Source organism: Oratosquilla oratoria, chromosome 22, assembly GCF_046742065.1.
Source record: "Oratosquilla oratoria isolate Oo_2021 chromosome 22, ASM4674206v1, whole genome shotgun sequence".
In the NCBI taxonomy this organism is placed as follows: Eukaryota; Metazoa; Arthropoda; class Malacostraca; order Stomatopoda; family Squillidae; genus Oratosquilla; species Oratosquilla oratoria.
This window is the reverse complement of record NC_134798.1, coordinates 8,831,950-8,856,474: the sequence shown is the minus strand read 5'-3', so window position 1 is coordinate 8,856,474 and position 24,525 is coordinate 8,831,950. Positions and strand designations below refer to the sequence as shown.

The window sequence follows — 24,525 nt, the reverse complement described above, 5'->3', positions numbered from 1 at the left end:
AATTTTGCTCATCCCCCATCCCCCGCCCATTCCACCTCATGCATCACAACATCATCCATATACAACCATTCTCCATTCACCCCTGTCTTCTGTCCTCTCCCATCCTTCCTCAACAGACATTCCCCTCTTCCCCAAAGCCCCTTTCACCCCATCCATCCATCTCATCCTAGGTTGACCCCTCATGTTCACTCCCTCCACATCTGCCTTCCATACCTCTTTTACTAGTCTTTCTTCACTCATTCTTTCCATGTGTCCAAACCATCCTAATACTCTTTCATCAACCCTATCTCCCAACTCCCTTTCCACCCCTGTTCTCCTCCTCACCTCCTCATTTCTCACCCTATCTAGCCTAGTAACCCCCATCATACTTCTCAGACACCTCATCTCAAACACATTCAAACTCCTTCTCTCTTCCTCTCTTATGTTCCATGTTTCTGCCCCATACAGTGCTGTTGGTACAATCACTCCTTCATACAGTCTCCTCTTAGCATCCATTCCCAAATGTCTATTCCTCATTACACTATTTAATCCACCAAGGCATTTACTCACTTCTCTCAATCTACATTCTACCTCCACCTCCACTCCACCTTTTCCTGCCACATTTGCACCCAAGTATCTAAAACTATCCACTTCCTCCAGTCGCTCTCCCTTAATGCTCACTTCCAGTCTACTGCCACTTTCACCCCTTGTACATCTCATCACCTTACTTTTACCCACTTTTACCCAACTACACTTAAGAAACTAATTCCTCTGAAACTACTACATTCACACTTGTCCCCTTTTCCCTTGTAAAGAGGAACTATACAGGCACTCCTCCAGTCCTCCGGCACTCTACCCTCTCTCCAGTAAACATTAAATAACCTCACCAGCCAGTCCACCATCACTGTACCTCCCTTTTTCAGACATTCTGCATGGCATCCATCCAGACCAGGTGCCTTACCTGCTTTCATCATCTTAACAACTGCCTTCACCTCATCCTTCCTTATTTATTAATTCATATGTATACAAATGTCTTTTTCCTCCATACAAGGGAGATAGCCAAAAACAAAGGCATTCCACTACCACCCATTCCATCCTCACATACTCCAGTCCCATTCACCTCCCTGCCTCCCTCTTTTCTTGGCTCCTCCTGGATGATGGATCATCCCTGCATCTTGCCCACTGCCCTGGGTCAGAAACAATGTAGCAAGACAAAGCACATCTATAGTAAGGCCACTTCATTTAATTGGTGACCTCACCCCTCTCTCTGTCCCCTCATGCAGAAAAAGAGGGGATGGAGAAGGGGTCGGCAATTAAATGAAGTGGGCTTGCTATGGATTTTGTCCATGTTTGATAATTGATTATCCGTTTCATTGCAGTCTCTTACTCATTGGATTTTATCATAGTTTTTCAGTAGGAAACCTCATTATAGTGAGAGGATTAAAACTATGTTATTAGTGTGATTGTTTCCATTTTGTTGGCTGAAAATATTAGGAGGGGAGCAGTTGTGGTTGTGAAAAGATGTAAGAAATAGAGTTGAAGTTGATAGAACTGCATCTCCTATTGGAGGTGAGAACTTTGATGGGTTTTGAAAATGGGTAGCTGTATATTTCATCTTGCAGGATCACCACAAACAGGTACTCATCATTGTTCCCAAATGTTTAGCTTCTGGTTTTTGTGGTATAGTGGTGATGTAAATGCAGTGTACTTGGTATGGAATGCTATGTAGCAAGATGCATCAGTGAGTACAAAAGCCCTTTCAGATGGCCAGCTATGTAAGGTCACACACACCCAGCTAGTGTCACATAGACATATAGCATAACACTAAGACACACACCCAGCATGATAATGACACATTGTAGGTATGTATATCACATGCATGTAATTACTCCCAGATCACAGGGCTAATAGGTACAAAAGTGGGTGACCTAATTACCACCTGGCAACACTGCATGCCCAAGGCTAGACACACATTCTAAGGTGTTGCATGAGCTCCCTTGTAATGATAAACTGGACCAGCATCCCTCTGCTAGGACAAGGTCAGGATAGTTATGGGCTGTGGCAGGTCCAGGGATTAGATTTGCCTCCCAAGCAAGAGCCTTTGGTCATGCAACCAGTGCCATCTCTGCCTGGTGGCCCTGTGCCCTAGTAATGACCCCATCCCCCAGTATCCCCTCCCTCAGCAGAGGCCCTTAGGTCCTCATCTGCGAATTTTTCCATGGCCCCTCATTGTTCACCCTGACATGGAACCCCCTCACAATAGTGCTAAGAGCATGGAGGGGGATGGGGGAGGTGTGGTATAGTGGTGATGTAGTCACTGTAGTTGCCATAGGGCACTATGTAGCAAGATGCATCAGTGAGTACAGCAGCCTCTCAGATGGTCTGCTATGTAAGAATGCCACGTACATCCAGTGAGTGCCACATAGACACATACCATAATTCTAAGACACACTCAGCATGATAATGATATATTGTAAGTATGGGTGCAGACTTGGAAGTATGCTAATGTCACATGCATGTAATTACACCCAGAGCACAGGGCTATTAGGTTCAAATGTGAATGACATAATTACCACAAGGCAACACTGCATGCCATAGGCTAGACACACTCTGTGGGCAGGCACTCAAATGCCAGAGTCTAAAATGTCTCACTCTTGTTCCACTGTTGCCCTCATATGACAGTTTTCTCATCATGTCCTATAAGATTCATCTTCAGTACAATATTGCGTAACCCCTAGAATACAATGACACCTATGTAAGCATCATGAGGGGCGAGTGAGTATATTTATTTTGTAGTTGTAGCTGAGTGACCCCTGTATTCTGTGAACAGGCTTGATTGCATTTTCTGTGATTATAAACATTCTGGGTGAAAGAGAACAAGTATGACAGCTGTAACTTTATATTTCATAACACATGTATTGTGATGCCTCATTGTACATCGGGCAGCTAATGTGTGTGTGAAAATTTGACTCATATTGAAGAGGCTAAGTAGGGATCAACTATGGAAGCCTGGAAGTGGTAGTCATCCTAAATGGATGTCATAGAAAATTATCTTTTCACTGACCATTTACAAAACCTGTTGAACACCCTCAGTTTCATTTACTGGTGCATCCATAAGAGGTTGACACTTGGTTACTGAACTGGGCCCAAGATTTTCCTGTATCAGGTTTTATTGTGTTTCCTCCACATTTTCACTTAAAGGGGGCTGACAAATGGTAAATGCTTCCCTCTTCCTATTTCTACAAACCAGTGACAAGGTCCCACACTAACATGACTCAGACTGCATTCCAGCATTTCTTATCTGAGAGATCTATGAGAGGGCCTGGGGACTGTTGCCAGCTGTTGTGGGGTTGTGGGTTGATAGTCAATGAAACTTAAGGCAACAGTTATTATTCTAGGCACACATTAAAATTGTGATTTGATAGTATGTAAATTTTACTTTATATGTGATAAAGAAACAAAGTGTATGAATGATGCACAGCCATGCTTCTTGGTTGAATTGAATTTTTTTCCTTCAGCAAATTCAGGTTGCCTTGTTACTTGTTTCAGGTGAGTGTTTTCCACAAACCCTGCAGTCGGCAAGGGCAATGTGAGGAGCGGCGAGATGCACTCATGCAGTTGCTGTATCAGTCACTCTTCAACAGTATTGTGTCATTTTTTAATGCACAAGTATGTGCTAGGAGGGACTGCTGGGAAAACTACCTTGGTAAGTCATACAATTTTAGAATACCCTGATGAGGTTATTCTTTTATTTACTTTTGGTAATGAGATAGTGTATGTTTGTCAGAAGTCATCAAGGTGCAACACAAAACATTTCTTCACAACTATATGTAAATAACTCATAAGAACAGCATTTAACTATGTATTCAGAAAATGGTCTCCAACAATCAAGAAAACAAAGAATGTCAATGAACAGTACAAAAAAAATATAACGGGCAACACCAAAACAACACCAGTAGAACAGAAAATAAAATTCTTCGTATAGAGTTGTACGTAGGGCATTCATTTCTGCACAAGGACTTTAAACCAGTCTACCCTTTACATCACATACAAACACACCACATACAAAAAAGATAAAGATAGGCAAGAGTAACACAAGTATAACTACAACAGATTGTCCTAACAAGAGCCACCAAATCTCCATGATGCAAACACTATAGCACTACACAGAAGACTCAGAACAACTAATAATACACTGTCTCTCATTCATTCTTTATAGTATTATACCTTTATGGTTCAAGCAGTGTTGATAATTTAGGTGTAATACATGAATGATATTTGTTCAGTAATCTGTTGTTGGAAATAAGCAGTATATGACTTTGAAAGTATTTAGTTATGTATGGTTGATACATATAAAAATTTAAGTATTTGGTTTTACAATAGAACTTTTTGTTTATAAGGACATAGTAAGACAGGGAGGTAATGTATTGACTGTCTTTGATTACAGGTATTCTTGATATTTATGGCTTTGAAACTTTTGAACACAACAGCCTTGAGCAGCTATGCATTAATTATGCCAATGAGAGACTTCAGCAAGAATTCATCACTAGGTATCTAGCTACAGAGCATATGGTGAGTATGTTTAATATGAATGCATGCACATTGCATATATGTACACATACATGTTTATGAATAGGGGAGCAGGTTTGGAGGAAAATGGCAACAATGAATGTTAAACAACTGAGAGCATGTGGATGACACTGTTATGCAAACAGAAACACATTGTGTTCAAAGAGGTTGGTGAGTGATTTTGATAGGATTTTGTGGAGAAACTGGAAGTTAAGACATCAAAGAATAAGGCTATGGTTATATTCAAGAGTGGACACTAACTTGATATCAGAGGTGGACACTTCCACAGTCAGTCCTTCAAACCACTGATTCTGCAGTTGTGGAGTCTTCACTTGATTGTGGTGGTGGGAGAGAAGCAAACTTATGAGGATTGACTGTAAAGTAGAACTAGGTAAGCATAGGAGGGGTACAGAAAGAAGAGAGAAAAATAAAACACAGCTAAGGAAGGTAAAGAGGAGAACAGGTAGAAAGGTGGATAGGGGTTTGACTGTAAAAAAAAATATATATATATTTTGGAAGGAAGTGAAGATTGAGGGGATAAGTTTGATAGAGAGGAACAGACAAAGGGTCCAGATGGCTAAATGCTAATGGGAATGAAGACAATAAGGGGGAGATGGGTAGAGTATTTCAGGAATTAGTTAAATGTGGAGGAGGTTAGGGTTTCATTGTAGTAAGGTGAATACCATGAAAATGCTTAGTTATATTCCACTTATGTAGAACTCTGTAGATAAATGTAGAACTATGTAGATAAATGTGGGTAAAAGTAAAGTGATGAGATGTACAAGGGGAGAGGATGGCAGCAAGTTGGAAGTGAGTATTAAGGGAGGAAGTGGATAGCTTTACATACTTGGGGGTGAATGTGGCGAGAAAGGGAGGAGTGAAGGTGGAGATAGAATGTAGATTGAGAGAAGCAAATGAATGCCTTGGGGGATTAAAAAGTGTAATGAGAAATAGACATTTGGGAATGGATGCTAAGAGGAGATTGTATAAAGGGGTGATTGTGCTAACAGCACTGTATGGGGAAGAAACATGGAATATAAGATAGGAATAGTTTAAATGTGTTTGAGATAAAATGCCTGAGAAGTATGGTAGGGGTCACTAGGCTGGATAGAGTGAGAAACAAGGAGGTGAGGAGGAGAGCGGGGGTGGAAAGGGAGTTGATGAAAGAGTATTGGGATGATTTGGACACATGGAAAGAATGAGTGAAGAAAGATTAGTAAAAGAAGTGTGGAAGGTAGAGGTGGAAGGAGTGAACATGATGGGGCAACCAAGGATAAGATGGATGGATGGGGTAAAAGGGGCACTGGGAAAGAAGGGGATGTCTGTTGAGGAAGGACAGGAGAAGACAGAAGATAAGGGTAAGTGGAGAATGGCTGTATATGGATGATGCTATGATGCATGGAAGGGAGCTGGTTGGGGGATGGGGACATGAGGAGGTGTATGTGAATTATATTTTGACACAGCCTGAAGAGATTTCTTCCTGTCTTCTCTTTTTCTGTATGAGGGGACAGAGAGGGGGGTTGCCAATTAAATGAAGCAGCCTTGTTGTGGATGTGCTGTGTCTTGCTGCACTACTTCTGACCCAGGGCAGTGGGCAAGATGCAGGGATGACCCATCATCCAGGAGGAGCCAAGAAAAGAGGGAGGGTGGGGTGGTGAATGGGAGTGCGGAGTATGTGGGGATGAAATTGGTGGGAGTGGATTTATGCATTTGACTTTGGCTACCTCCCTTGTAAGGGGGACAAAGCCTTTGGTATATGTATGTATGTATGTATGTATGTAGAACTAAATAAATAAATAATTTCAGGTGTTACTGGAGGAAGGGCTTCTTGATCTGAATTTGACATATTCAGATAATGCTGCTTGTGTTGCTGCTCTAGATTCACATGTATCTGTTTTTGCAATACTAAATGAGGTGAGTGCACTTCTGTTGCTATTTCTTTCTGGGAAATTAATGTTCCTTTTATTATATTCTGTAATGTGAATCACCTGCACTGTGGTACTGGGTGCATACTTAATGCTTTAGGGACTTTATTAACACCTCTATCACCTCTATTGACCAAAGTCACACAGCATTCTTGTATGTTTGGAAACAAGTCTCCTCTCATAGAAGAATGCTGAGCCACTTGTTCTCTCCCTTGTTTCTATTGTTTTAAATCTTCCCTACACCACTCCTGTGGTGGGAGGCTATGAATACTGCTTCAATCCCATGCACATTGTACAAAACCACTAAATAAGTTAGAATGGGAATATTAGGGATCTTTTTGTATTTTTCTCTTACAAAGAGTTAATACTTACTTTGACTTGGCTACCCCCCTTACAAGGGGAAATGGGGTGGTACATATGTATCATAATAATGATTGATGTGTAAAATTTTTGTCATTATGAAATTTTGGTTTCCATAACACTCATTAGTATTTTTGATTCCCAGTTGGCCACCTCCCGTACAGGGAAGAAAAGGCCTTTGGTATGTATGATTTCCAGTCAAAATATAGAATGCTTTATGGATGTATAAGGGTAAACTCACTGAACACTTGATAATGTGACATTTGATAACTTGTAATTATAACTCAATATGGTAACTGTTTTGGTAATAAATTTAGATAAATAAGTATATAAAAAAATGCTTGGATATCAAAATTTATTCTGAAGTTTTTGGCTCAGGCAGTGTTACAAGTAGTGTCCATATTCCTGGGCCTCTCTTGTTTTGGAGTTCTTTTGTGCTCTTTTTTTTGTTGTTCATCCCTTATTTATACTCTTGTAGTTTATCAAAATGACTGATTCATAATTGATATTTCCTAATCTTGGAAATTTGCATATCTCAGATTTTTTCAAAATATTCTTTGTTATGCAAATGATCTCAGATTTTGCATAAACATAGAAATTTGAAATGGTCAGAACTCCATGTGTTAAGTTATCGAGGGTTCAGTGGATTTGTATTATTGAAGTTGATTTTTGATCTCTGGGTTGAGCCCAAGATCTCTATTAATTTCAACTGTAATCTTCCACCTTTTCACATAAGGAGAGCTGACAACAGCTCTTTCTATTACTATTTGCTGGTGGTGTAGAAACAGTCCCACATTGATTCAATACAGACAACAGTCCAATGTTTCTTTTTAGAGAAATCTATGGGAGAGCCCAATGACTGTTGCCAGCCACTGTAAAACTGCAGATTTACTGTCAATGAGATTTGTGTCAACAATTATTGAAGATCACCTGAGATATTACATGCATTCAAATTCTTTGTTAAAGATTGGAGTTGTCTTGAATTGGCTGCATGCAATCAGTTTAAAAAATTCCTTTCCATATTGGCAATTTTTTAAAGGAAACTGGAACAATTATTGTTCAAGTTTATTTATTTATTTATTTTATTTATTCATTTATTTATTTATTAATTTTTCTATTCTACAAGAGTTCAGCTTTATTTTTTGTTCTTGGGGAATAAAAAAATATTCCAAATGAGATAAATTTTAATTCTTGAGCTGAACCTCAGACTTGTATGTCTTCATATACATTATTTTCTTAACACTCACCGGGTAGAAATAGAAATGTATATTCATAAGCTCAGTTTTGATAAACTTATATGATAATTATTCATCTTGCTCAAATTACAGTAACAAGTAAATTATATTGCAGGAGTGTCAGCTAAAGCGAATAGTGAAGGAAGAAGAGGCATGTGAGCGGGTGGTGAAAGCACTTGAAGACACAGGTGTTGTGTACCCTCCATCATCTCCACGTCACACTGCTGGCTTTGTTGTCAGGCATTATGCTGGTCCAGTCAGCTATAGTGCCCAAGGTTTGCTTTACAAGAACAAGGATGAGGTGTGTACTTTTTCATGTTAATATGCCTTGGTGGATTAAAGAGTGTAATGAGGAATAGACATATGGGAATGGATGCTAAGAGGAGACTGTATGAAGGAGTGATTGTGCCAACAGCACTGTATGGGGCAGAAACATGGAACATAAGAGAGGAAGAGAGAAGGAGTTTGAATGTGTTTGAGATGAGGTGTCTGAGAAGTATGATGGGGGTTACTAGGCTAGATAGAGTGAGAAATGAGGAGGTGAGGAGGAGAACAGGGGTGGAAAGGGAGTTGTTGTTGTTGTCGTTCCCTAGACTGTCTGTCCGAGCAGTCCCGTCTCCCCAAGGAAGGCCACAGCCGAAACTGGGTTTTCCCACAAATCCTTTATAGAGTGTATGTTGTGTTGTTTGCGTGTATGATTGTGTATAATGCAGTCTTCCATTATGTGTTGTATGGTATGGGGTGAAGTGTTACATCCTGGGCAGCTGTTCACAACACGGTCGTCCAGCCTCTTCTGGTAGCTTAGAAGTGCTGGGTGGTGACCGCATCGCAGTCTGGCCAAGTGGACTCTGTCCTTACGTGGGAGAGAGGATTCAGAAGGGTGGATATCAGGGGGTCTGGCATGCAGCAGTGTGTTGTCTTTCAGTGTGTTAATGGAGCGGTGAGTGATATGATTATGAATATGTTTCCGGAGGCTGGTATTTGGTGGTTGTGGAGGAAGAGAAGAGAGTATCTGTGTGTAATAAAGGTCTTTGGGTGTAGTTTTAATGTTTCTTGGTGTGTGTGGGTGTTCTGCTATGTAGTGTAGCGGGTGTGATGTGTTTGTGGTGGCTGCAGCAAGTGTTTGTGTGCCTCTCATGTCGAGGTGGTCCTTGACTTTGAGGACTTTTGTTTCATGGTGTAAATGGTCTGTAGGTGATGTATTTGTGCAGCCTGTAATTGTTTTTAGGGCTTTGTTTTGTATGATTTGAAGGGTGTTGTGGTGTGTCTCACTGAGATTAGGAGCCCATGCAGGACTCGCATAATTCATCACTGAGCGTATGCATTGTTTGTATATTGTTATATTAGTTTCTTTGTTTTGTCCAAATGTTGTTCCAGTGATTGACTTAAGTGCGTTAAGTCTAGGTATGCATTTGTTTTTTATGTTTGTGAGGTGTTGTTTGAAAGACATGGATGTATCGTATGTTACACCAAGAATTTTCGGTGTGTTTGTGTGTGGTATTAGAGTGTTGTTGATGTAGAGATGAGGTATGTATTTGTGTTCTTTTGTCCAGTTGGTGAGAAGTGTTGCTGTAGATTTGGTTGGAGCTATTTTGAGTCTGTTTGTGATGAACCATGTGTTGAGTGTGTCAAGGTAAGGCTGGATTATTTCTGCAGTTTTGTCTGTGTTACGATGTGTGCATGTGATTGTTATGTCGTCTGCGTAGGAAGAGATTTGTATTTCTGAGGTGTCTGGCGTGGGTAAGTCATGCATGTATAGATTAAATAATGTGGGGGATAGAACCGAGCCCTGTGGTACTCCGTTCTTAATGTTTCTGATGTGCGATGATTGGCCATTATATGACACATGAGCATTCCTGCCTGCCAGATAATTGGCCAGCCATCTTTTGGTGTTATTGTGCATGTCTGTGTTATAAATTTTATTTGTTAGGTTGTGGCGGGGGATAGCATCAAAAGCTTTACTAATGTCCAATGTTATAAGAAGTGTTCTGTGGTGGGGCCTATCTGAATTGATGCCATCTAAAATTCTTTGTGTGAGTTTTGTCAGAAGAGTGTTTGTGGAGTGTAGTGGCCTAAAACCGTGTTGTGAGTCAGCAAGGGGAATATATGGTGTGACAAGTTTAAGTATTAGGCGTTCAATGACTTTAGAGGGGGTGCAGAGAAGTGTGATTGGGCGGTGCGATGTTGGGATTGTTGGGTCTTTGTTCGGTTTTGGAATGGTGATTATTTTACCATGTTTCCAGATGTCGGGTATTGTGTTGTGTGAATAGCTGTAGTTTGCAATGTTTGTGAGTGCGTGTATACCTTGTGGTCCAATGTGTTTTAGGTGTATGTTGCTTATGTTATCAGGGCCACAGGCAGATGAGTGCTTGAGACTATGTAATATGAGTTTTGTCTGACTGTCTATGAAGGGTGTATAGTCTGAGTCTGTGGGGAAGTCTTTCTTACGTCGAATGGTGCGTCGGTCGTCAGGGTGAGATGTAAGATGGCTCGTCTGTGCAAAATGACGTATGAGTGCGTTTGCTTGTTGTCTGTTTGAGGGTAGATTATCTGTTGTGATTATTGCAGCGTGAGAGCGTGTAGTGTTAGTGTTGGATAGTGTGATGCTGTTGAGTGTTTTGTACAATTTGCTGGTGTTTGTTTTGTGATCAAGTGTATTGATAAAGTTTTGCCAATTTTGTGTTTTTTGTTCATGTATTTTATTGGCAATCACAGTGTTTAGTGTTTGTATTTGGTCTGCTATGTTTTGAGGGATAGGTGTGGGGGTATCGTGTTTAAGTGTGTCACGTTGTCTGATGAGGCCTTGGATTTCTGGTGTGAAGTTGGGGTTGTGTGATTTTCTGTTGCCTCTAGGGATGTATCTCTTGTCTGCGTTTTGTATGATTGTATTAAAAGCGTGCACAGCATTGTTTATGTTTGTGATTGGTGTACTGTTAAGTGTTTCAAAATGTTGTTCTGTCTCTTCATTAAAGGCTTCCCAGTTAGCTCTCTTGTAATTGGTGTAAGTGTGTCTGTGGCCAGCTGGGGTGCATCTTGTTTTGGTGGTGATGATGATTGGAAGGTGGTCAGAACCAAGGGCTCCGACCACTCTCCATGATGTTGTTGGGGTTAGGCAGGGGGAGCAAAAGGTGATATCAGGAGAGGAGGGAGTGTAGAGGGCTTGGTATGGGATATGTGTATGATTATGCGTGTTGTTCATGATAGTCAATGAGTCGAATTGAGTCTGTATATCAAGCCCTCTGTCTGTGTCAGGGTTGTCGACAAACCAGGCAGACGACTTGGCGTTGAAGTCACCACCCATGATCAGGTTGGGGATTGAGGTTAGTTGGCTGAGTTGAGGTCTGAAGGTGTTTGGAACTGTGGGGGATGATTGGGGGGGAATGTACATGTTAACTATTGTTAGTGTTGAATTGTTGCCTGTGCGGATACGAATGGATTGGGTTTCTGTTGTGTTATCTGTGGTCGGGAGGTAGGGTTGATGAATGAGTATTACGATGGTTTGGACACATGGAAAGAATGAGTGAAGAAAGACTAGTAAAAGAGGTATGGAAGGCAGATGTGGAGGGAGTGAACATGAGGGGACGTCCTAGGATGAGGTGTATGGATGGGGTGAAGGGGGCTTTGGGGAAGAGGGGAATGTCTGTTGAGGAAGGACGGGAGAGGACAGAAGACAGGGGTGAATGGAGAATGGTTGTATATGGATGATGTGATCCATGAGGTGGTATGTGTGGGGTATGTATGGGGTGAGGTAGTATGTGTGAGCAAAATTTGACGCAGCCCGAAGGGATTTCTCCCTGACTTCTCCTTTTATGCAATGGGGGGATGGAGAAGGGGCGGTTGCCGATTTAATGAAGCGGCCTTGCTGTGGATGTGCTGTGTCTTGCGACACTTTTTCTGACCCAGAGCAGTGGACAAGGTGCAGGGATGACCCGTCATCCAGTAGGTGCTAAGATAAGAGGGAGGGTGGAGGAGTGTGGAGTGTATTCAGGGATGGAATGGGTGGAAATGATTTTATGCCTTTTCCTTTTTGGCTACCTCCCTTGTAAGAAAGATTAGTAAAAGAAGTGTGGAAGGCAGAGGTGGAAGGAGTGAATATGAGGGGGCGACCTAGGATAAGATGGATGGATGGGGTGAAAGGGGCATTACAAAAGAGAGGAATGTCTGTGGAGGAAGAACGGGAGAGGACAGAAGATAGTGGTGAATGGAGAGAGGTTGTGTATAGATGATGATGTGATGCATGAGGGTGAGTGGGTGGGGGATGGGGAGTGAGGAAGTATAGATGAGAAAAAAAGAAATTGACGCAGCCCGAAGGTATTTCTCCCCATCTTCTCTTTTTCTGCATAAGGGGACGGAGAGGGGGGGTCGCCGAATTTATGAAGCGGCCTTGCTGTGGATGTGCTGTGTCTTGTGACACTGCCTCTGACCCAGGGCAGTGGACAGGATGCAGGGATGACCCGTCATCCAGGAGGTGCCAAGATGAGAGGGATGGAGGAGGGTGGAGGGGAGTGGAATATATAGGAAATGGAATGGGTGGGAGTGGTTTCTATGCCTTTTTCTTTTTGGCTAACCCCCATGTAGGGGGAAAAAGCCTTTGGTATATATATGTATGTATGTATGTATGTACCATAAACTGCAATGCACTGTGTCTCTGATCCAATTTTCTTTTTCCTTAATTACTTTGATTACCATTTTTTTTTATAATTTTCTTCCATTTGTTGCTGTACTATTTCTTTAAAAGTTATTTTTTTATTTTCTTGTTCCACTTTCCATTTCCATTGATCTTTTATTTCTTGGAGATCTGTCTCTTTAATTGTTTCTCCAACTTTCTCAGTCACTGCTTGTATCTGTTCTTTCACTTCTTTTTTCAAAGCCTCATTCTTGTTTTTATCTTCATTTTTCATTCTTTTTCACTTTTGACCATGTTTAATTCCCTTTTTAGATTATTAAGCTCCCTGTCAGTCACATCATTAGCTCTTTTTAATTGATTCACCTCTGTGCATTGACCTGTATTCAGCTTTCAGATCCATTAGTTCCTCTATAAGTTCAGCAATATCCCGATTTCTTAGGACATTTTTATACCTAGATTCTCTTTCCAATTCTAAACCTCTACCTAATATTCCACTTTCTTTTATAAACCCTGAAAATGCATTATTGTCCAACCTTTGAGTAGATTATGGGGTATCAATCATACAAGATTTTGTAGGTATGACCCCCAGCGGTGATTCCACTCTGCTTAAATCCAAACATCTCTTTGTTGGTTCACTTTTTCATCTTTCTCCTTTATCATTCTCCATTTTGTGTATTTAACACTAAGGCTACCTCCCTTGAAAGGGGGAAAGAGCCTTGGTATATGTATGTATGTATGTAACACTAATGTTGAATACTCTATTTTATAATTTCGGTCACACAGTAAAGATAAATCTCTTTCCCATGGGAGGTATTGCAGATATATGGGATAGGAGGAAAGCTGTTAAGAGCAGTCAAGAGTTTTTACAAAAGTAGTAGTGTTCGGGTTAGAATTGGAAATGGAGAGAGTGAGTGGTTTGAGGTAAAGGTGGGACTTCACCAGGGATGTGTTATGTCACCATGGCTGTTCAATTTATACATGGGTGGGGTGGTGTGAGAGGTAAATGCAAGGGTGGTGGGTCCGGGATTGGAAATGGTTAAAGATGGAGAAAAGTGTGAGGTAAGCCAGTTGTTGCTTGCTGACAACACTATGCTTGTAGCAGGATCAGAGGAGGAAGTGGATAGTTTCAGATACTTGGGTGTGAATGTGGCAGGAAAGGGAGGAGTTGGGGTGGAGGTAGAATGTATATTGAAAGAAGCAAGTAAATGTCTGTGGAAAGTAAAAAGTGTAATGAGAAATAGACATTTGGGAATGGTTGCTAAGAGGAGATTGCATAAAGGAGTGATTGTGCCGACAGCACTGTATGGAGCAGAAACATGGAACATAAGAAAGGAAGAGAGGAGTTTGAATGTATTTGAGATGAAATGTCTGAGAAGTATGATAGGGGTTACTAGACTGGATAGAGTGAGAAACAAGGAGATGAGGAGGAGAATGGGTGGAAAGTGAGTTGGGAGATAGGGTTGATGAAAGAGTATTGGAATGGTTTGGACTCATGGAAAGAATGAATGAAGAAAGACTAGTAAAAGAGGTGTGGAAGGCAGAGGTAGTAGGAGACATGAGGGGGTGACCAAGGGTGAGATGGATGGATGGGGTAAAAGGGGCCATTGGGAAAGAGGGGAATGTCTGTTGTGGAAGGATGCGAGAAGACAGAAGATAGGGGTGAATGGAGAACGGTTGTGTATGGTTGATGCTGTGATGCATCAAAGGGAGTGGGTGGGCAATGAAGGGTGAGGGAGTATGTGTGAAAAAATAATTTGATGCAGCTCAAAGGGATTTCTCCTCATCTTCTCTTTTTTTGCATGAGGGGACTGAGAGGGGGTGCTGCTGATTTAATGAAGCAGCCTTGCTGTGGATGTGCTGTGTCTTGCATCACTGCCTCTGACCCAGGGCAGTGGGCGAGATACAGGGATGAGTTGTCATCCAGGAGGAACCAAAATGAAAGGGAGGGAGGGGTGGTGAGTGGGGGTGGAGTGTGTGGGGATGGAATGGGTGAGAGTGGATTTGTGTCCTTGTTTTTTTGGTTACCTTCCTTGTTAGGGGTAAAGAGCTTTTGGTATCTGTATGTTTTTACCTAGTTGTATCTTATGGAAAGGGGAGATACGCTTGTGCCCCGTTTCTGTATCTCGCAGTATCTATATTGGTCTCAAATTCATGTATAGTTTTTGCACACACTATCATTTTGTCCCGTTTGTTCCATACATCCACCACTCTGTGGGAAAAGCTGTTCTTTTTTAGGTCTCTTCTATAACTATCCTTTGTTTGTGTTTCCTTCCATGTCCTCCTTTATTTCTTGTATCCCAATTCAGCAAGTCTTCTCTATCAAGGACTTCTATATCTCTCATGATTCTATAGATGGTCAACAAGTCTCCTCTTTCTCTTCTTTGTCTCAGGGTCAGTAACTCTAATTTTGACAATCTCTCTTTGTATGACAATTCTGAAAGTGTGGGGGCCATCTTTGTAGTTGCTCTTTGGATTCTTTCAGTTTTCCTTATATCCTTTTTGGTACTGGGTGACCATAGTGTTGCTGTGTACTCCAGTCTTGATCTTATCAGTGTGACTAATATTTTCTTCACTATTTCTTCGTCCAAGTAAGTAAATGCCACTTTTATTGATCTCAGCAAGTTGTAGGTTTTTCTGACAATTTTGTTTATCTGTTTATCAGGGGACATGTCCTTTGTGATGATTATTTCTGTGGTCTTTTTCCTATCCCACTTTCTTTACTTCCTTTTCACCAATTTTATGTTGTCATGATATCTTGTTTTTACTTTTTCCAAATTCCATTATACTGCATTTCTTAAGTTCACTTCCCATTTCTGACTCCATTCCCAAAGTTTGTTCAGATTTTTCTGCAGCAATTCACAGTCTATTTCAGTGCTCACTTTTCTCAACAACTTTGCATCATCAGCAAAGAAGCTCATGTAACTATCCACACCCTTGTCCATGTCATTCACATAAATACATACATATACCAAAGGCTTTTTCCCCTTACAAGGGAGGTAGCCAAAAAACAAAGGCATAAAAACCACTCCCACCCATTCCATCACCACATACTCCACTCCCATCCACCCCCTTTACTCCCTCTTATCTTGTCTCCTCCTGGATGACGGGTCATCCCTGCATCTCGCTCATTGCCTTGGGTCAGAAGCAGTGTCACAAGACATAGTACATCCATAGCAAGGCTGCTTCATTAAATCAGTGACCCCCCTCTCTGTCCCCTCATGCAGAAATGGAGAAGACGGGGAGAAATCCCTTCAAGCTGTGTCAATTTATTTTTCACACATACTGCCTCACCACCCATCAGTCACCCACTCTCCCTCATGCATCACAGCATTATCCATACACAACCATTCTCCATTCACTCCTATCTTTTGTCCTCTCCCATCCTTCCTCAACAGACATTCCCCACTTTCCCAAAGCCCATTTACCCCATCCATCCATCTCATCCTAGGTTGATCCCTCATGTTCACTCCTTCCCTCTGCCTTCCACACCTCTTTTACTAGTCTTTCTTCACTCATTCTATCCATGTGTCCAAACCATCCCAATACTCTTTCATCCACTCTATCTCCTAACTCCCTTTCCACCTCTGTCCTCCTCATCTCCTCATTTCTCACTCTATCCAGCTTAGTAACCCCTATCATACTTCTCAGATACCTCATCTCAAACACATTCAAACTCATTCTCTCTTCTACTCTTATGTTCTATGTTTCTGCCCCATACAGTGTTGTTGGCACAATCACTCCTTCATAAAATCTCTTAGCATCCATTCCCAAATGTCTATTTCTCATTACACTTTTTAATCCACCAAGGCATTTACTCACTTCTCTCAATCTACATTCTACCTCCACCCCCACTCTTCCCTTTCCTTCCACATTTGCACCCAAGTATCTAAAACTATCCACTTCCTCCAGTCTCTCTCCCTTATTACTCACTTCCAGTCTGCTGCCACTTTCTCCCTTTGTACATCTCATCACCCAAACTCTGTCACTAACTTCCTCAATCCCTCCTCTGATCCTGCTACAAGCACAGTGTTGTCAGCAAACAACAACTGGCTTATCTCCCACTTTTCTCCATTTTCTTTAACCATCTCCAATCCCTGACCCACTACCCTTGCATTTACCTCTCACACCACCCCATCCATGTATAAATTGAACAGCCAAGGCAACATAACACATCCCTGACAAAGTCCCACCTTTATCTCAAACCACTCTCTCAAATTGCAAACATTATTGGAGCCAGTACGAATCCCTGTGGAACTCCACTAATCACTTCTTCCCAAGTAGAACCCTTATCTCTGAGCACTATAATTTTTCTTCCATACAAGAAATCTTCCATTCATTCCAGTAGTTTACCTTGTACCCCTCATATGGTTTTCAGTTTTCCTAGTATTTTTCTATGTGTCACTTTATCAAAAGCTTTTTGTAGATCTAGGAAAGCATAATCAGCCCATCCAACCCTTTCCTGTATTATATCTAATAGTCTTGAGTAAAAACAGATCAGATTTGTGGCACCTGATCTTCTGTGTCTGAATCCAAACTGTCTCGGGTTTAGTGTGTTGTTCTCCAGATGTTTTGTCCATCTATTTTTGATAACTTTTTCTCAAAATTTTGGCTGTGGCACTTGTAAGGGAAACTGGTCTGTAATTTGTTGGTTCTTCCTTGTTTCCTCGTTTATTGGTACAATGTTGGCATTTTTCCAGTCGTCTGGTATTTTTCTGGTGTGTGTGTGTGAAAAAGTAAAAATATTTTCATGGATAAAACCAATGAATATTAAAACTCCAAACTACAACTTGAAAAGAGGAGATGCTTGTTATTAAAACATGGAAATTGTAGGTTAAAAAAAAAAAAAAAAATCCCATTAAAACTTATTTTTTCCCAGAAATGTAATATATTTTAATTGAGATTTCCAACAAAGTAGAGGCTTATTTAGCAGTATTACTCTATTCAGGTACCCCATGAAATATCAAGCCTTCTTATTGGAAGTGAATCTTCATACGTAGCTGACCTCGTCCTGGATGACAGTGAAGGAGACTTTAATTCTTCCACTCTCAGTCTTTCTTCCAACTCCCTAACTGGTACACCTAGGAGGACAACCAGAAAGATCACAACTTTATCAAAGTTCAAAAGTTCCTTGGATGCTCTGATGAGGTCTTTGACAGTGTGTGATCTCCACTATGTGAGATGCCTGAAACCAAATGTTTCAGGTATCAAAGGTGAGCATAAAGTGGAACCTGTAACCAATGTATGTAAAATAGTCAGAAAATAACCCTGTTCATATAAAGTAATTTTAAAGTAGTATTGCTTTCATTGTATGTTGTTTAAGATTTTTTGTGATTTTGTGAGATTAAAACTTTTTTCTTTGCAGATGATCCTGATCCAGCTTATCTTCTTCATCAGCTTCATGCATGTGGCATCATTGAAACTGTTCAGATTAGCCAGGCTGGCTATCCAGTAAGGTACTGTGTCAAATTTTATTTATTTGATTATTTGATAAAATAAATGTCTGTTAAGGAAGGAAGGGACAAGACAGAAGAGAGTGGTGAGTGGAGAATGGTTGTGTATGGATGATGCTGTGATATATGGAAGGGAGTGGGTGGGGGATGGGGAGCTAGGGAGTATGTGTAAATGATATTCTGACACAGCCCAAAGGGCTTTCCCATCTTCTCTTTTTCTGCATGAGGGGATGGAGAGGGGAGGTCACTGATAAAGTGAAGTGGCCTTGCTCTGGATGTGCTGTGTCTTGCTGCATTGCCCTGACCCAGGGGAATGGATGAGATGCAGGGATGACCCATCATTCAGGAGGAGCCAAGAAAAGAAGGAGGGAGGGGTGGAGTATGTGGGGATGAAATGGGTGGGAATGGATTGCCTATGACTTTGGTAACCTCGCTTGTAATGTATTTATTTGAGAGGGAAGTTACTGTGTAAATGAAGAAACCCTGCTGTGGATGTGCTCTGTCTTGCTGTATTGCTTCTGACCTGGGCAGTAGGCAAGAGACAAGATAACCCTTCATCCAAGAGTAGCTAAGATGAGAGGGAAACAAGGGTGATGGATGGGAGTGGAATGGGAGGGATTAGTTGCATGCCTTTTACTTGGCTACCTCCCTCAGAAAGGGGGAAGAAACCTGTAGTATATAGATAGATAAATACATGTATGAAGGGCTTTTCCCCCCTTACAAGGGCAGTGGACAGGATGCAGGGATGACCTGTCATCCAGGAGGTGCCAAGATAAGAAGGAGGTAGGAGGGGAGTGGAATATATAGGATATGGAATGGGTGGGATTGTTTTCTATGCCTTTTTTTCTTTTTGGCTACCCCCTGTGTAAGGGGGAGAAAGCCTTTGGAATATGAATGTATGAACAAGGGAGGTAGCTAAAGTTAAAGGCATAAATCCACTCCCATCCATTTCATCCCCTAACCCACTCCCATTTACCCCCCTCCCTCCCTCTTTTCTTGGCTCCTCCTGGATGATGGGTCATCCCTACATCTCACCCACTGCCCTGGGTTAGAAGTAATGCAGCAAGACACAGCACATCCACAGCAAGGCTGCTTCATTTAATTGGTAACATCCCCTCATGCAGAAAAAGAGAAGATGGGGAGAAATCCCCTCGAGCTGTGTCAAAATATCATTCACACATACTCTCTCACCCCACCATCTCCCACTCACTCCCTTTCATGCATCACAGCATCATCCATACACAACCATTCTCCACTCACCCATATCTTCTGATAGACAGATAATTATTTGGGTCATCTCTGTTCTCTGCCCACTGCTTGGGTCAGAAAGAAGGCAGTAAAACACAATACCTCCAGAGTAGGTGCCAACAACAGAAGCTGGTTTAATTTCTACAGCTTTATTACATGGTGACCCCCCCCTCCCTCATTCACTAGTGAAATTATGGAGCAGAGAAAAAGAAACCCTTCAGACTGCATCAATTTCTCATCTCTTCACAGCCACTCTCCATTCACACCTATATCTTTCATCCATTTGTACTCATCTACCCCATTCTCAATCTTCTCTTTAAGGTTACTCCATCTGCCTTTACCTTCTACTTTTTTTCACTTGTTCATTCAGTATGCTCAAACCATTCCAGTATTCCATGATCAGTCCTATATGACTACCCTATCCACAGCAAATTAAGATAGAAGGGACAGCAAATGTGTGTTGGATGATTGTAGGATGGGTAAAGTATGGGCATTATCTCTTGATGGAGGTGAAGGGGTTGAGGGGATTTGAAAATGGGCTGCTCTGTTTTCCATCTTGCTAGACCACCACAAGCAACTATTTGTCATTGGTCCCTGCTCTGTGAAAAAATAGACATTTATATATCTGTCTATCTACCTATCTCTCTGTATACCAAGGGCTTCTTTCCCCTTACAAGGAACCTACCCACTCCCACTCATTCCACTTCTATCTACCACCCTCCCACTTCCTCATCTTAGCTCCATGTGGATGAAGGGTCATCCCTGTCACCTGCCTACCACCTGGGTCAGAAGCAATGCAACAAGAAACGATACATCCACACCAGGGCCACTTCACATATACATTGACTCAGTAGACATATTTAGTATTAATAAATATTGATATTTTATAATCTTTTCCCTATCAGAGTATCATATAGAGAATTTGTCAAGAGATATGGAAAACCTGGAACTGGGGATGATCAGAATGAGACAGAAAGGATTGCAACAGAGGCTTTATGTGATGGAGAGGCTATCAGTTCAGACCAGTGCAGGTAAAATGAGTCATACAGTTAATATGAAACATTCATACCATTTTATTTTATTAGTAAAGTTGTATGATTTTAAACTGTATGTGTGATAGATATGTGAAGGAAGATGGGTTGTTATTATTTTATTCCAAAAGAATTAAAGGATATTCTCTCTTATTTCTAATATTTTTTTCTAGGTTTGGTAAATCTATAATATTTCTTTCTGAAAATGCATTCCATATCCTAGAGAGAGTTAGAAAAAAGAAAAGGGAAAATGCTACCATATGTCTTCAGAAATGTAAGTATTTATTATGTACATGCATACCACCGTCTGGGGTATTGGTTGCTCACCGTCTGGGGTATTGGTTGCTTGTTATTGTGGCAAAGTAGCATGCAGTCGATACTTTAGGGTCTATATGGGGCGCCCCTACGGACCAGAGCCACACATCATTTTGTCTATGATAGAAGAAATTCTGTTCATAGAGAAATGATGACACTTTTATACTACGACTGTCCCTCCGTTATGCTGTCCCCCAACCCCTTGTTGCTGTCCTGTACCATTTCTCTGAGTATTCTCTTTCTGATTGGGGGAATTCCCTGTGGTGGGGGAAAAGAATACTGCCACCAAGTTTTCCCACTTGGATCGTAAGAGGCGAGAAGAAAGGGACGGGGAGAGGGACTAGGCATCCTTCTCCCTGTAGCCCCAAGGGGCAATTACCTAAAATGAAAAGAAAAGGCATAAGGGGTGCTGGCGGGCCTCGGGCCAGCACCCTAAGGTTTGGGTCTTTTAATGTGCGTGGATGTGGTACAGATGAGAGTAAAAGGGAAGAGATAGGTAGTATGTTTGTGAGAAGAAAGTTGGATGTGTTGGCTTTGAGTGAAACTAAGTTGAAAGGGAAGGGTGAGTGTATGTTTGGGAGTGTAAGTGGGAGGTTATCAGGAGTGAAGAGAGGGCGAGGGAGGGAAGGGGTGGCTATTCTAGTAAGTGAGGAGATAGGTAAAGGGGTAGTGGAGTGGAAGGAGGTTTCCTCAAGGATAATGTGGATGAAGGTGAAACTGGGAAAGGAGATGTGGGTCTTTGTAAGTGCATATGGGCCGGGCAGTGAGAAGAGCATGGAAGAAAGGGAGGCCTTTTGGATAGATTTAAATGAGTGCATAGAGGGTTTAGGAAGAAATGTCAATGTAATAGTACTGGGAGACCTTAATGCTAGAGTGGGAAATGGTCCAATCAATGGAGTGGTTGGGAAGTGTGGAGTTCCAGGAAAGAATCGTAGTGGAGAGTTGATGGTGGAAATGTGTCTAGAAAGAGAGTTGATGATAGCAAATACAGTGTTTCGGAAGAAAGTCAAGCATAAGTACACATGGGAGAGGGTGGTGGAGGGAAGGGTGGTAGATAGAGCACTAATGGATTATGTAGTGGTAAATAGGATTATGATAGGAAGAGTTAAGGATGTACATGTGCTAAGGGGAGAGGGTGGGGGAATATCAGATCATTTTTTGGTGGAAGGTAAGTTGAGAGTGGAGGATAGATGGAGAAGGAGGAAAGGGACAAAAGGTAGGGAGGTTCTTAGAGTGAACTCCTTGAATGAAAAGGAAAAGGAGAAGGAGTACGAAAAGAAGCTGAAGGAGGAGTGGGAGGGAGTTAAGGATAGAGCAGAGATGGGTGTGGAGGAGGAATGGGGATGGTTCAAGGAGGGAGTCTTAAAGTGTGCAAGGATGGTGTGTGGAACAAGAAGGACAGGGAGAAATAGAAGAAAGGGTAGTGAATGGTGGGATGAGGAAACAAAGAAGGTTGTAGAAGAGAAGAAGCGAGCATTCACAGATTGGTTACAAAAGAGGACAGGGGAGTCATATGAGACGTACAAAGAAAAGAAAAGAGAAGTAAAGCAAAAGGTAAAGGAGGCAAAGAGGAGAGCAGATGTGAAATGGGGTAGGAGTATGACAGAAAATTTTGAAAGTAATAAAAAGATGTTTTGGAAAGAAATTAAGAGAGGAAGAGGAGGCGAATCAAGTAGGGAAGAAAAGGTAAAAGGTACAGATGGAGAGTTGATAATGGAAGAGATGGCAGTGAGGGGAAGATGGGCAGAATATTTTAGGGAGTTGCTGAATGTGAAGGAGGATAGGGAGGGAAAGATAGCTGCAGTGGGAAATACGAAGAAAATGAGAGTGATGAGTGAGGAGAATGGAGGAGAAATAAGGAAGGACGATGTGAAGGCAGTTGTAAAGATGATGAAAGCAGGTAAGGCACCTGGTCTGGATGGATGTCATGCAGAATGTCTGAAAAAGGGAGGTTCAGTGATGGTGGACTGGTTGGTGAGATTATTTAATGTTTGCTGGAGAGAGGGTAGAGTACCGGAGGACTGGAGTAGTGCCTGTATAGTTCCTCTTTACAAGGGAAAAGGGGACAAGTGTGAATGTAGTAATTTCAGAGGGATTAGCCTGTTGAGTGTAGTAGGGAAGGCTTATGGGAGAATCTTAATTGAGAGGATTAGGAGAGGAACAGAAGGAGTAATTGGTGAGGAACAGTGTGGATTTAGGACAGGTAGAGGTTGTGTAGATCAGATCTTTGTGGTAAGACAGATATGTGAGAAAGCTATAGGAAAGGGGAAGGATGTTTTTTGGGCTTTTATGGATCTGGAAAAGGCTTATGATAGGGTAGACAGAAAGGCACTGTGGGAGGTTATGCAGATTTATGGGATAGGAGGAAAGCTTTTGGGAGCTGTCAAGAGTTTTTATGAGAGTAGTAGAGCATGTGTTAGGATTGGAAATGGAGAGAGTGAGTGGTTTGAAGTAAAGGTGGGACTTCGTCAAGGATGCGTTATGTCGCCCTGGCTGTTCAACTTATACATGGATGGGGTGGTGCGAGAGGTGAATGCTAGGGTAGTGAGTCAGGGATTGGAGATGGTTAAAGAAAATGGAGAAAAGTGGGAGGTGAGCCAGCTGTTGTTTGCAGACGACACTGCGCTTGTGGCAGGGTCAGAGGAGGGATTGAGGAAGCAGGTGGCAGAGTTTGGGAGAGTATGTGATAGAAGAAAGCTAAAGATAAATGTGGGTAAAAGTAAGGTGATGAGATGTACAAGGGGTGAAAGTGGCAGTAGACTGGAAGTGAACATTAAGGGAGAGCGACTGGAGGAAGTGGATAGTTTTAGATACTTGGGTGCAAGTGTAGCAGGAAAAGGTGGAGTGAAGGTGGAGGTAGAATGTAGATTGAGAGAAGCGAGTAAATGCCTTGGTGGTTTAAAGAGTGTAATGAGAAATAGACATTTGGGAATGGATGCGAAGAGGAGACTGTATGAAGGAGTGATTGTGCCAACAGCACTGTATGGGGCAGAAACGTGGAACATAAGAGAAGAAGAGAGAAGGAGTTTGAATGTGTTTGAGATGAGGTGTCTGAGAAGTATGGTGGGGGTTACTAGGCTAGATAGAGTGAGAAATGAGGAGGTGAGGAGGAGAACAGGGGTGAAAAAGGATTTGGGAGATAGGGTTGATGAAAGAATATTAGGATGGTTTGGACACATGGAAAGAATGAGTGAAGAAAGACTAGTAAAAGAGGTATGGAAGGCAGATGTGGAGGGAGTGAACATGAGGGGACGTCCTAGGATGAGGTGGATGGATGGGGTGAAGGGGGCTTTGGGGAAGAGGGGAATGTCTGTTGAGGAAGGAAGGGAGAGGACGGAAGACAGAGGTGAGTGGAGAATGGTTGTATATGGATGATGTTGTGACTGCATGAGGAGGAATGGTCGGGGGGGTGGGGGGTGGGGTAGTATGTGTGAGTAAATTTTGACGCAGCCCGAAGGGATTTCTCCCCGTCCTCTCCTTATATGCAAAGGGGGACGGAGAGGGGGGGTCGCCGATTAAATGAAGCGGCCTTGCTGTGGATGTACTGTGTCTTGCGACACTGCTTCTGACCCAGGGCGGTGGGCAGGGTGCAGGGATGACCCGTCATCCAGGAGGTGCTCAGATGAGAGGAAGGGTGGGAGGGGTGTGGAGTGTATTTAGGGATGAAATGGGTGGGAGTGTTTTTATGCCTTTCCCTTTTTGGCTACCTCCCTTGGAAGGGGGAAAAGGCCTTGGTATATGTATGTATGTATGTACATGCATAAATGGATGTGGTGGTATAGGAGG

At 42.0% G+C, this 24,525-nt stretch overlaps 1 protein-coding gene across 2 annotated transcripts in view; it reads left to right on the top strand.

Annotated features, from left to right (window-relative positions):
- LOC143037423 (unconventional myosin-XIX-like) overlaps positions 1-24,525 on the top strand; it is a 65,542-nt gene that overhangs the window by 27,978 nt on the left and 13,039 nt on the right. The window contains exons 10-18 of one of the 2 annotated variants that reach the window (XM_076205586.1): positions 3,529-3,685; positions 4,427-4,551; positions 6,355-6,462; positions 6,979-7,014; positions 8,184-8,369; positions 17,641-17,905; positions 18,058-18,148; positions 20,299-20,424; positions 20,598-20,698. In XM_076205586.1, coding sequence (XP_076061701.1) covers positions 3,529-3,685; positions 4,427-4,551; positions 6,355-6,462; positions 6,979-7,014; positions 8,184-8,369; positions 17,641-17,905; positions 18,058-18,148; positions 20,299-20,424; positions 20,598-20,698 — 1,195 coding nt within the window. The remainder of the gene's footprint in view (positions 1-3,528; positions 3,686-4,426; positions 4,552-6,354; positions 6,463-6,978; positions 7,015-8,183; positions 8,370-17,640; positions 17,906-18,057; positions 18,149-20,298; positions 20,425-20,597; positions 20,699-24,525) is intronic. The other variant, XM_076205588.1, reaches the window with a different exon arrangement.